Source organism: Thamnophis sirtalis, unplaced genomic scaffold, assembly GCF_051295495.1.
Source record: "Thamnophis sirtalis isolate CommonGarterSnake01/CBP01778 unplaced genomic scaffold, rThaSir2_p1.2 scaffold_15, whole genome shotgun sequence".
NCBI lineage: Eukaryota > Metazoa > Chordata > Lepidosauria > Squamata > Natricidae > Thamnophis > Thamnophis sirtalis.
This window is the reverse complement of record NW_028261395.1, coordinates 39374679-39387808: the sequence shown is the minus strand read 5'-3', so window position 1 is coordinate 39387808 and position 13130 is coordinate 39374679. Positions and strand designations below refer to the sequence as shown.

Below are 13130 nucleotides of genomic sequence, written 5' to 3'. Positions count from 1 at the left end.
TACCTTTACCTTAGGGATGAGGCTAGGTTGAATGAGAATCTGGAAAAGGAAGAGGGGGATACAGGGATGTAAAAAGGAAGATGTCAGCAGATCAATTTGTCTTATTCCACAGACTCCGGTGGGAGCCCAGTGTGGTAGGAAAGGGGAGGGAGGGGAGGGAATGAAGAAATTCCTCTCTTCCCATCTTTCTAAACCAGTGGCGAGTTGGCCATGTCTCCAGCCCAAAATTGATTTCTGTTCATGAACATCTGCCAAAGAGCTCTAATGCTTGCTGGAACTGCTGCTGTGTCTCACTTTTCCACTCCACAAGTATGGATGGTTCTGGCCTAGCAGGGTGATTGAATTCGGTCACTCGGGCTTGTACGCAAGATTTATGGCTTGCCCCAGGCCCCTACACTTTGTTTAGCAAATCATGATCAAAGCCAAGTGTGACACAGTATAAATACATGAAGCCCAGCAGAAGCCTATGTGGGCAGGGATATGTTTAAAAAACCAAAAGTAATGGAATGGAAGGGAATGAGGGATGGAATAAGGAAGGGAAGGGAAGAGAAGAGAAGAGAAGAAGGGATGGAATGGAATGGAATGGAATGAGGGATGGAATGTAATAAGGGATAGAATGGAATGGAATAGAAATAGAATAGAAAAGTAGAATAGGATAGGATAGAATAGAATAGAATAGAATAAGGGATGGAATAGGATAAGGAATAGGATAGGATAGGATAGGATAGGATAGGATAGGATAGGATGGAATTCTTTTATTGGCCAAGTGTAGTTGGACACACAAGGAATTTGTCTTTGGTGCAGATGCTCTCAGGGTACATAAAAGAAAAGATACATTCATCAAGAATCATAGGATACAACACTTAATGATAGTCATAGGGTACAAATAAGCAATCAAATCATACTAGGAAACTCATATACATCGTAAAGATACAAGCAACAGAGTTACACTCACACAATCCTAAGTGGGAGGAGACGGGTGATAGAAACAATGAGAAGATTAATAGTAATAGTAGTGCAGACTTAGTAAATAGTAGGGTAGTGTTGAGGGAATTGTTTATCAGAGTGATGGCGTTCGGGGTGGAAACTGTTCTTGTGTCTAGTTGTTCTTTGAAGGTCTTTGAAATCACTTATTTATTTATAAAATTAAAATAAAATTATTTATAATTTATGTATAAAGGTGACACACTTTGTGATTGGCGTCCTTCCAGCATTAGTGCTTTGTGATTTGCAAGTTTGCTTTTCCTCCCACTCAGGGCGGGAAAATCCCCATCCGATGGACGGCGCCCGAGGCCATCTCTCATCGCAAATTCACTTCCGCCAGCGACGTCTGGAGCTACGGAATCGTCATGTGGGAGGTGATGTCCTACGGCGATCGCCCTTACTGGGAGCTCTCCAATCATGAGGTAGGTCCTTTGAGAGACCCCGATGTCAGATGTGGGATTCAGCCCTGGCAACGCCTTCCATCGCCCCTCGTCTCCTTCTAACACTCTTGCTTATGAAGTGGCCTGAAGACATTCCCACTGGTGGATTCCCAGAGGTGCCCATGTCCAGTCTGAAACCAAGGAAAGAATCCTCCCATTTTATTTTCCAGCTGAAGAAAAGGTTTTTTTCCTTGGTAACTGTAGTTGATCTTCACCAGGCTTCTTGTTCTGACCTAGGCTTCCTGATACAGTAAAACGCATACGATTAAATCCAAAAACCCTCTTTTTCTTTCAAAGGCTGTGAATTATATTCTTTCACAGCCTGTAATGAGTTCCAAATAGTTGGAAAGAGTCCTACAGTAGTCCGTCAAAGTCTTTCAGGATAAGACTGATAAGCACCCACCTTTATCTCCATTGAAACGCTGCCAAAGACTTCATTGGCAATTAGCCTGGCAAGGCCACACGGAGCAAAGAGTCCAAACGGAGCTTCAGAAAGTAAACGGACCAGCATGAACCAAGTTGCTTCCTGCAAAGGCTCATGTGCCTTTGCTCCTCCTTTATGTCCTATGGGAGGGGCCAGTCACCTCCAAACCTTACTCCCAAGTCCTCCCTTCTGTTTTAACTATTTTTGCTTTCTGGCAGTTCTGCGCATGCGCACACTGGGAACAGGGGCGGGGTCTGTTCCTCTGCCTGGCTGCTATCTGACTCTGGAGGCCCCGGAGGCAGCACATAACTCCCAGATGGCGTTGGCCCCCTCTCTGCCTCCGACGCAGAGCCCTCGTCCAAGCCTTCCCCAGACTCCAGGATTGGCCCATGTCCCTCCCCAACCTCCTCACTGTGCTCCGCAGGCTGCCGGCAGATCATAAATTTATTTTAGAAACCTGGGGTGGAAGAGACCTTGAAGGTCTTCTAGTCCATTCCAGGCCAATGGCTACGCAACCTTTGGTCAGGTTTCCAAGGGATCAAACCCATTCAAAAATGTACAAAGTCCATCTTCGAAAACAAATTTCTTTTATTTAGGTAGATATCCAATTGGCAAAGTCTGTTGTAATTCCGGATCTGAGACAAATCGGAATTACTTGTAAGTTAGAAAGATCCCTCAAAAGTCACATTCTCCAATAAACACTCCATCCACATGGCCCAGTCTCTTCAAACTCCCTTCTGTTCTCAGCAGGGGCAGCTTCGCTTCCCACGGGAAAGAAGGTCACGTAATCAAAACAATCCTCACTATCTATTCGCTCCTTCCCCCCCACCTTAAGAATGTGGTGAGCCCAAACCACCCCCTTACAGAGTAAAGAGAAAGAAAAGGAATAAATGAGTATAATTGTTGTTGTTGTTAGTTGCAAAGTCATGTCCAACCCATCGTAACCTCATGGACGACGTTCCTCCAGGCCTTCCTGTCCTCTACCATCCTCTGGAGTCCTTTTAAGCTCACGCCGACTGCTTGAGTGTCTCCATCCAGCCATCTCCTTCTCTGTCGTCCCCTTCTTCTTTTGCGTTCCCAGCATGAGGCTCTTCTCCAGGGAGTCCTTCTTCCTTCTCATTAGGTGGCCAAAGCATTTGAGTTTCCTCTTCAGGATCTGGCCTTCTAAAGAGCAGTGAGGGTTGATCTCCTCTAGGACTGACCGGTTGGATGGCCTTGCAGTCCAAGGGACTCAATGCAGGAGTCTTCTTCTCCAGCACCAGAGTTCAAAGGCCTCCATTCTTTGGCACTCAGCCTTCCTTACGGTCCAACCTTCACAGCCCTCCAATGCAACTGGGGAAACCATCACCTTAACTAGACGCAGTTTTGTTGGCAGGGTGATGTCTCTGATTTTTAGTGTAATGAGTATGAAAGACAGCTAAATAAGATGGCTACACATTTGTCAAATTTGGGCTCGATACCTTTTCTTGGAACCCTCAAGTGATGGGATTCCCCCATAACTCCAGATAGCAGGCTGTTCACTGCCCTCAGAGTCCTTCTTTAGCTCCATTTTCCACCCTTGTCGTCCCCTCAGGCGCTCTGGAGCAGACATCCACTTTGGGAGGGGCATGAAGAGATCCCTGTCCAGCGTAGCCTCTCAATTTTGTAAATACTTTTGTACCATCTAAAGGTTTCATATCTATGAACATTGAGTTTTAACTCTGTATTTTATTTATCTATCATTTATCTATCTTATTAAAAAAAAGGGACACGGTGGCTCAGAGGCTAAGACACTGAGCTTGTCAATCAGAAAGGTCGGCAGTTCGGCGGTTCGAATCCCTAGTGTCACATAAGGGAGTGAGCTCCTGTGACTTGTCCCAGCTTCTGCCAACCTAGTAGTTCGAAAGCACGTAAAAATGCAAGTAGAAAAATAGGAACGACCTTTGGTGGGAAGATAACAGCGTTCTGTGTGCCTTTGGCATTGAGTCATGCCGGCCACATGACCACAGAGATGTCTTCAGACAGCGCTGGCTCTTCGGCTTTGAAACGAAGATGAGCACTGCCCCCTAGAGCTGGGAACGACTAGCACATATGTGCGAGGGGAACCTTTACCTTGAAGTATTCAAAGTATCCATCTAAAGTCATCAAAGACAGGATATAAACTAAAAATCAAGATAACAACTCATAAGTCCAGAAAATAGATGCCATTTGCAAGGGACCCAGCCTCTGTTTGACAAGGTAGAAGAGTCCTTCCGCAGATCAATTCTTTCTAAAAGACTGAAAATGATCAATGTGGATCTTGTTATTCCTTCTTAGTGAACAGGGTTTTGAAATTCCCACGAGGGTGCGATGCGAGGGCTCCCTGACCATCCGCTCTACTGAGTGGTTATCTCAGTGCTTTCCTTTGGAAAGGCTGAAGGCTGCTGACTCCTCCTCGGATGGGTGGAATCTCCCAGGCTCCCAACTGCTATTTTCCTTCCCAATTAGGTCATGAAGGCCATTAATGAGGGCTTTCGACTCCCTGCCCCTCTGGAGTGTCCTTCCGCCATCTACCAGCTGATGATGCGATGCTGGCAACAAGAGAGAAGTCAGCGGCCTAAATTCACGGACATCGTTAGCATCCTGGACAAGCTCATCCGTGCTCCGGAGTCGCTCAAGACTTTGGCAGAGTTTGACCCTCGGTAAGTCTTGCTCTCAACTCCTTGTACCTTTCTGGTGGTTTCGGAACGTTTGTCTATGCTTCTGCACCTTGACCTAGAACAGTGGTTCCCAAACTTGGCAACTTTAAGACTTGTGGACTTCAACTCCCAGAATTCTCTGGGAGAGCTGGCTGGAGAATTCTGGAAGTTGAAGTCCACAAGTCTTAAAGTTGCCAAGTTTGGGAACCACTGACCTAGAGGTATGTATGTGAGAACAGGCCCAGAAATAAGAATGCCATGTTCACATCCCGAAATCCCCAGCCCTATTGTTCTGACCCAGGCTTCCTTAAAAGGCAAGAAACAAGAGTCTTGGTCCCGGCAAAACTCCTTTTATTGACATGACTGTGAATTCCTTTCATTCACAGTCAGCAAGGCTTAGCAAACAGTCTTTCTGAGGAATGTTTATCCACACGAACCTTATCTCGCTCGGAGAGCTGCCAAATAACTAGTTTCCAAACTCTTATAGTCACACACAGAACTTTCCACTCTTGAAACGACCGAAGGAACGAATTGTTTCCTGCAAAAGCCCCCTCCCCATTCGCTCCTCTTTTGTTTCCTATGGGAGGGGCCAATCACCTCCAAGGTGTGGCTTTACTCCTAAGTCAACCCTGCTTTCTTAGTTGTTCTTCCCTTCCGGCAGCTCTGCGCATGCGCACACTGGGAACAGGCTCCAGCTGTTCCTCTGCCTCGCTGCTGTCTAGCTCCCTCTCTGCCTCCGACGCAGAGCCCTCGTCTGAGCTTTCCTCAGCCCCCAGGAGTGGCCCATGTTCCTCCCCAACCTCCTCACTGTCCGACTCTGCTGCCAGCTTTGCTGGCCGCCGGCAGGCCACAACACCTGTTTTAGAAATTATTTGGTTCTAAAGAGCTGCGGGCTTTTCTCTTTTTTTTTGTCTCTGAAGGATTTCCATCCGTTTACCCAGCACCAGCGGCTCAGAGGGAGTCCCATTCCGAACTGTGGCAGAGTGGCTGGAGTCCATCAAAATGCACCAGTACACAGAGCACTTCCTAGAGGCTGGTTATAACGTCATTGAGAAGGTGGTGCAGATGACCAACGAGTGAGTGTGGCTTTGCTGGTGCCTGCCCTGGGAAACGAGCCTTTGGTCACTGAGCTTTCGACGGCCCCGCACCCCCCCCCCCCATTTCATTCCACTGCATTTGGAAGTCTTTGTTCTGTTCCGTAGGAAGAATTTGCATCATTCTTCTAAGGGTCACTTCATGTCAAGTGGTTTGGGGCTCCCTGCTCGACCATCACGGATTTTGATGAAACTTGGTGTGAACATGCGCACGCATCCCCAATGACCATTGGTAAAGTGTTACGTTTGCCGATGAAATACTTGCAGAGTTATACCGTATTTTTTCGGAGTATAAGACGCATCGGAGGACAAGATGCACCAAGATTTTGAAGAGGCAAATTTAAAAAAAACGTGTTCGCATTCTCCGGGCCTCCCGAAAACGGGCCCATTTTTTGTCAAAAAAAGGGCATGAATAGCCTTTAGGAGACTTGTAGAGTGCTTCTGGGAGGAGGGGGGGGGAAATGAGCAAAAAACAGGCTCGTTTTTTGACAAAAAAAGGGCATGAACAGCCTTAAGAGATTTATAGGGTGCTCCTGGGGGCTGGGAGGGGGCAAAATTGAGCAAAAGATGGCCCGTTTTTCGCTCATTTCCACCCTCCCCAGCCCCCAGGAGCACTCCGCAAGGCTCCTAAAGGCTATGCACAGCCATTTTGGTGAAGGGGGCGGGGTTTCTGGAGGCAAAAAATGCTGTATTCATTGTATAAGATGCACCCAGATTTTCAGCCTCTTTTTTGAGGGAAAAAGGTGCGTCTTATACTCTGAAAAATATAGTAGTCATTTCTGGCCAATTTTGCTCCAGATTATTTTGATGGCGATCACTCATGGGAATACTTTTATTATTTTGCTTAATAGAGCACAACAAATTGTATAAGATGGCCAAGTTTTATTTCTCTCAACAAAACCTTGCCGGAGATATTCGGTCTCAAAGTTGCTGAAACCTCAGAGTCGAAGGCTGCGGTATGGTGGTCACACAAATGACTACATCCCCGCAAGGATTGCATCGGCACATGTAACACTTTACCAATGTTCATTGGGGACGTGCGCGCAGGTTCACACCAAATTTCACCGAAATCCGTGATGTTCAAGCACAGCACCTTCATGAAATCAGACCACTTGATATGGAAATGACCCCTAAAATTTTTGTCTTAGCCCCCACTGGACTTGGCCTAATGACACCCCTTTGCCCTACTTTTCAAACAGAAAACTAGGCCTTCTCTCGCCAATGAACGATAACCTTTAGCAGGAAGGAGGAAATGCACATGGCGCAAACGTTATGCGTAGCCACCTTTCTTAACAAATCCATTCTGGGGACACTTAATGCCATTTTCCTTTCTGTTCGCATGAATGTCCCAAAAGTTGCTTTTTCAACCATAGGACAATCAATGCCCATGATGGCGAACCCATAGCATCCGTGCCAGAGGGGGTACGTGGACCCCTCCCTGCAGACACACAGGCCATCGCCCACCTCAGCTCCACCGTGCGTGCGTGCACGCCTCCCGCCGGCCAGCTGACTTTCGGGTCTCTGCCATGCATGCGGGAGACGGGCACGCATGCATGGGGGGTTGTGTGTGCATACATGGGGGAGGGGGACCGCAGGGGGATGTGGTGCCGCTCCCCTGCATCCTGTTTTTGGTCCCAAGAGGTTTCAGGGAGGCCTGCTCGGCCCAAAATGGGCCATGGGGGTTGCACATATGCTCAGGGGGAGCGTGGGGGGGGGGGATTGTGCACATGTGCGGGGGGATCACGCATGTATGCACAAGGGGGACAGGGGATTGTATTATGGGTATGGGCACGCTATCACACACTTGATTTCTGCAGGCAAGGGCAAAAATGCTAGCCATCACTGATCGATGCCCTAGATCAGGGGTCAGCAAACTTAAAACACTCAAAAGAGCCACAAAGGTCCTAATCGGAAGCCCCCCATTCAATTCTGGAACCGACCGGAAGTCTGGTTCCCCCACCATAGAGTCTTCTCCTAGCACAGTGTCATCTACCTGTCCAAATTGAAAGCCCTATCAATTGTGGAGCCGGCCAGCAAAAGGGAGCTACAGCAGATGGATGAAAGAGCCACATGCGGCTCCAGAGCCACAGATTGCTGACCCTTGCTGTAGAGTCTCCTCCTACAATGGTGTCCTTTTTTCCTCTGCTCTCCAGTTCTCCCACCATAGAGTCTTCTCCTAGCGCGGCGCCCTCTACCTGTCCTAATCAAAAAGCCCTATCAATTGTGGAGCCGACGGGCAAAAGGGAGCCACAGCAGATGGATGAAAGAGCCATATGCGGCTCCAGAGCCACAGATTGCTGAACCTCTATCCTAGATGACTTGAGAATCTCCATAGACATTCACATGAATTTAGCTTGGAAAATTAGGTCTTTGCATGCTTCGTTTTTCCATTTGTGCTCCCTTCACTGATGAGTTTCTATTTCATTTTCCTTTATAAAATTCACTTAGGGGTGGCTATGTAGGAGAATGTCGTGCGTTCACAATAAAGGAGGATGAAACTATGACTTTCCACCTCCTCCCAAAAATATGCAGTACAGCAAATTCCATTTGCTCTGCCCGCTGTCTTCTTAGGAGCGAAGGTTCCAAAGACCTACCCTATAATTAAGCCGTTTTATGCCGCCAGAAAACCAAGAGAGGCTTATTAAATGCAGTGGGATATCTGGCCTTTTGGGATCTCTGTAAGGGGAGTTTACAATCCCATTCCACAGAGGCTATAATATACACAATACCCCCAAATTATTACATATTGCGGTTGGCTATTTTAAAGGAAAGGGTGGCTCAGTGGCTAAGACGCTGAGCTTGTCGATCAGAAAGGTTGGCAGTTCGGCGGTTCGAATCCCTAGCGCCGCCTAACAGAGAGAGCTCCCGTGACTTGTCTCAGCTTCTGCCAACCTAGAAGTTTGAAAGCAGGTAAAAAAATGAAAGTAGAAAAATAGGGGCCACCTTTGGTGGGAAAGGAACAGCGTTCCGTGCGCCTTCGGGCGTTGAGTCATGCCGGCCACATGACCACGGAGAGGTCTTCGGACAGTGCTGGCTCTTTGGCTTTGAAATGGAGATGAGCACCGCCCCCTAGAGCTGGGAATGACTAGCACGTAGGTGCGAGGGGAAGCGTTACCTATATTTTGAAGAAAAGAAGGGACCCATTGGGTTTGAAAAAAGCAAGATCCACCACTAATTCTTTTTGTCTCTCTCTTCTTCACACCGCCAGGGACATCAAGAGAATCGGCGTGCGTCTCCCAGGACACCAGAAGCGAATTGCCTACAGCCTCCTAGGATTGAAAGAACAAGTCACCACCATTGGCATTCCGATTTGAGCCGGAGAAATTGTAATCCGATTGCCGGTAGCTCCGTGGCCCTCTGCGTGGCTACCGTTCTTTGCTTGCTCTCAGCCTAGGACCATTCACAAAACAGACTTCCTGGTATATACTTGAAGTGGAGCATCAACGGGACCCCTCCTCACCAAAGATGCTGGCAGTTTAGTGCCTCTCTTCCCCACCCTCGCTTCACAGCCTCGTATTTATTGCCTGTCTTCTGAAGAATTCGTTGGAGACGCCAAGGTGGCATTTGATGGTCCAGGACAGTGCCTTATTCCTTCAAAGAGAGTGGCCACGTGGCATCCTGCCAGCCTGAGAAGTCTTGCCTGGAAAGACCCTCAGGCTACTGAATGTTTGTAAAAAAAAACCCTCCCACACACTCCTTCTTTAGTCCCCTTTCTCCATTTTGACCCCCAAAACCCTTGACTGCAACTTGCGATCATCGGTCCACCGCTGGTGTGCCACACTGCTCTCCTGATTTTTTTCTTCTTCCTGAAACCAACGCCTGCTCCTCCTTTTCACATTCAAATATCTTAGGGCCGCGATGGCGATCCTGTGGAAGGCATTCCAGAGATGGCACGCAAAGCCCTCTCTGTCAGCACATGCGCCATTGCCAGCTGTTCTTCTGGTTTCTGGCCAGCTGGTCTTCACTGGCACCAAAGCATTGGAAAGTGGCCTGAAAAACAGGCCTTTGGGGGCATTTTGGGGCTGGTTTTGGGGCCATTTGTGGCAGTGGTGGGTTTCAAATTTTTTTAGAACCTCTTCTGTAGGTGTGGCCTGCTTTGTGGGAGTGGCTTGCCGGCCATGTGACTGGGTGGGCGTGGCCAACTTGTAAAATGTGGTGAAACTCACTTAACAACACTCTTGCTTAGCAACCAAAATGTTGGCTCAGAAACTCTGGCATTTGAAGCACGCAAGTCTTAAAGCTGTTAAGTTACAAGACTCTTGCACCCCTAACCCTTTAGGAAAAAAAAAAACCCAGGGGTGTTCAAACTTGACAGCTTTAAGACTTGTGGACTTCAACTCCCAGAATTTCTCCTCTCGCTCTTTATCTTGATGCTGTGCAGATGGGCGGAGGGAGGGAGCTGGAACCGGTTCTAAACGCCACTGTAGATTTGTGGAACCTCTTCTATAGAAGAGGTCAGAACTGGCAGGAACCCACCCCTGATTTGGGGAATGTTTTGGGGCTGTTATTTGGGCCATTTGGGGGATGTTTTTCGGGATATTTTCAGGACATTTTTCGGACCCGGAAAATGACTAAAAAGTGGTTTAAAATGCCCCCCAAAACAGCCTGAAAACAGCCCAAAATGGCTAAAAATGCCCCAAAACAGCCTGAAAACAGCCCGAAAAGTGGCTGAAAAACAGCTTGAAAACAGCCTGAAAAGGGCCCCAAAACCAGCCAAAAAAACCAGGCATGAGCGCACCAGCTGAACTTCAGGTTTTGGGTGCTCAGCCACGTGTGAAGACCAGCTGGCTGGCGTACATGCGTGTGCCAAAAACCCGAAGATCAGCTGTCCAGTGTGCCCATGTGCACCGGACAGTTGTTCTTCAGGTTTCTGGCCCTCCAGCACGCACGCATGCACGCCCATTCTTGCTTGCGCACTTGGTGCCAAAAAGTTTCCCCATCACTGCTATGGGGTTTTTTCTTTGACATTACAAGGGGAGAAGTCCATAATTTTAGCTGATATAAGAAGGTAAGCTTTAGCTTTAATTCGATGAGCACCATGCACATTTAGAAGGACACAGCAGTACATTTAAGAACAGGATCTTCCATTCTTGATTTTTGCCGCTCTTCGAGCATCAAAGAGTGTTTCTTCTGTATTTTTTTTACTCTTTTATTCTTTCATGAACCCTAATTCTGGCACTTCCAGGAGGCTGCACATGGATTCTGCACAAGCCTCACCTTAACCGTGGTTTGCCAAGAGACCGTTCTTTGCAAAGTCAACTTAAGTGTTTATTTATTCCCCCTTTCCTTCCAAACTGCTTTTCGTGAATGCACTCTTTTGACTTCTCGGACAGTTAATTCTTCCTTCATATCAATATTTCATGATTAATGTTAATTTATTTTTATATTTATTACTTTTTTTTAAAAAAAAAGAGAGAACTGTTTCAATATTAAAACATAATGCGTATTTTTTAAAAAGAAGAATTTTACTTTTGTTTGGGCATAAATAATTCTCTAGCTTGAATAAAATGTTTTTATTCTTTTCCGATGTGTTAATGTGAATTGGGGGAAATGAGGGGCGTAGAATGGGAAAATACCAATAGTAGATTTCAGATAACTAAATGGAGGACAGGAGGTTCGGGACCAAACAAAACAAGGTGTGATGCGGTACCGTGTACCACGTAATCGAATCCCTAGCGCCGCGTAATGGAGTGAGCTCCCGTTACTTGTCGCAGCTTCTGCCAACCTAGCAATTCGAAAGCACATAAAACATGCAAGTAGAAAAATAGGAACCACCTTTGGTGGGAAGGGAACAGCGTTCCATGCGCCTTTGGCGTTTAGTCATGCCGGTCACATGACCACAGAGACATCTTCGGACAGTGCTGGCTCTTTGGCTTTGAAACAGAGATGAGCACCGCCCCCTAGAGTCGGGAACAACTAGCACTTATGTGCAAGGGGAACCTTACCACATAATAAAGGAGCATCAGCCTTTGCTAATGTGCCCATGGCTTCCCCCTCATCTGATTTCCAAAGGAATTAGAAATTCGATCTCCAAAGTATGATCTAACAGTTCTGTTTTTTAATATATATATTACCATGGAAACTGTCAGGTCTCAACCACAAAACCTAATTTGGAAATAAAAGGAGCTCACCAGGCAGCCATATTTCTTCATCAATGTCCTGGCGACATTTGCTCATTTTGGTTCACATATCTGAATATTCAAGTTTAGATTTCTGTTGTCTTACGTGTGACAGAGAAATTGCACTTTCCTTGATGGGTGCAAAGGGATCAAGAAGATTCTCCTATGGAGCACTACAAAAATGGGGGGCGGGGGATGAATCTCTCTGAAGATCCCTATGTATTCATACTAGTGGTGGGTTTCAAAAAAGTTTGGAACCTCTTCTGTAGGTGTGGCCTGCTTTCCGGGTCCACTGGTGGAACCTCTTCTAACCGGTTCAGTAGATTTGACGAACCGGTTCTACCGAACTGGTGCGAACTGGTAGGAACCCACCTCTGATTCATATGCAACGAGCAAGCTCCGTGTTTAACTGAAATGATCATGGTCCCATGGAAGCACAGCTCCATCATCAGAACTATCCTGGTAGGTTTAATGCTGCAGATTCTCTTTCTCTTGGACCTCCCTGTCTACAGTGTTGCTCCGGGCCCTGCTGGATGGATTTATGTCACGCTGTTCTGACCGAGGCTTCCCAAGAGCATGAAGCAAACTTCTTGTCCCAACAAAAAAAAACCTTTTATTAATTGACTGTGAATTCATTCACATCCAGCAAAGGAGGATTTACAGTCACAGACCTTATCTGACTTGGAGAGCTGCCAGGTTGATCTCTGCAAAACTTGGCAAGGAGTCTCGGAGAGTCAGGAACCAATGAAGCAAACTAATTGCCTCCTGCAAGCTCCACTCCCCTTTTGTTCCTCTTTTATTCCCTCTGGGAGGAGACATTCATCGTCCACTTGTGGCCTTACTCCCAAGTCGACTCCTGTTCTTTAGTTTTTCCCTTCATTCATCCCTTCACATGCACACCCTGGGAACAGGCTCCAGCTGTTCTTCTGCCTCACTGATGTCTGACTCTGAAGGCAACTTATGACTGGCATACGGCCCTGGCCCCCTCTCTGCCTCCGACATAGAGCCCTCATCAGAGCCTTCGCCAGACTCCAGGACTGGCCCACGCTCCTCCCCAACCTCCTCACTGTCCGAATCCCCTGCCAGAACAAACACACGCAGCACCTGAACATATCACCTTTGTTCAATGCATGACAGCACCTGTTTGCAAACAGCTGCACAGAATGACTTTCAGGTTTGAATCCCACGGTAAGTGCCAACCCAGAGGGGAAAAGATGGCAACTCTGATAAGCAGCTATATCTGGGAAAGCCAGGCTACAAATTAGTCTGCATACGCTGATTTAAGAGTTAGAAAGCGGTGCCTTACCCACGCTGTCCCAATGCCAAGAGGAACAAGCCCCTGCTTGGTTATTTGCCTGAGACGCGGCTATTTGGCCTATTCTCAGATCCCTCGCTGGGATTTCCACACGTGA

The 13130-nt window shown here is 47.3% G+C and overlaps 1 protein-coding gene across 1 annotated transcript in view; it reads left to right on the top strand.

Annotated features, from left to right (window-relative positions):
- EPHA2 (EPH receptor A2) overlaps positions 1-9268 on the top strand; it is a 46626-nt gene extending 37358 nt beyond the window's left edge. Inside the window, exons 14-17 of the mRNA XM_087702367.1 lie at positions 1257-1406; positions 4315-4508; positions 5426-5581; positions 8808-9268. Of these exons, the coding sequence (XP_087558493.1) occupies positions 1257-1406; positions 4315-4508; positions 5426-5581; positions 8808-8913 (606 nt within the window). The 3' untranslated portion in view covers positions 8914-9268. The remainder of the gene's footprint in view (positions 1-1256; positions 1407-4314; positions 4509-5425; positions 5582-8807) is intronic.
- Positions 9269-13130: the final 3862 nt, after the last annotated feature.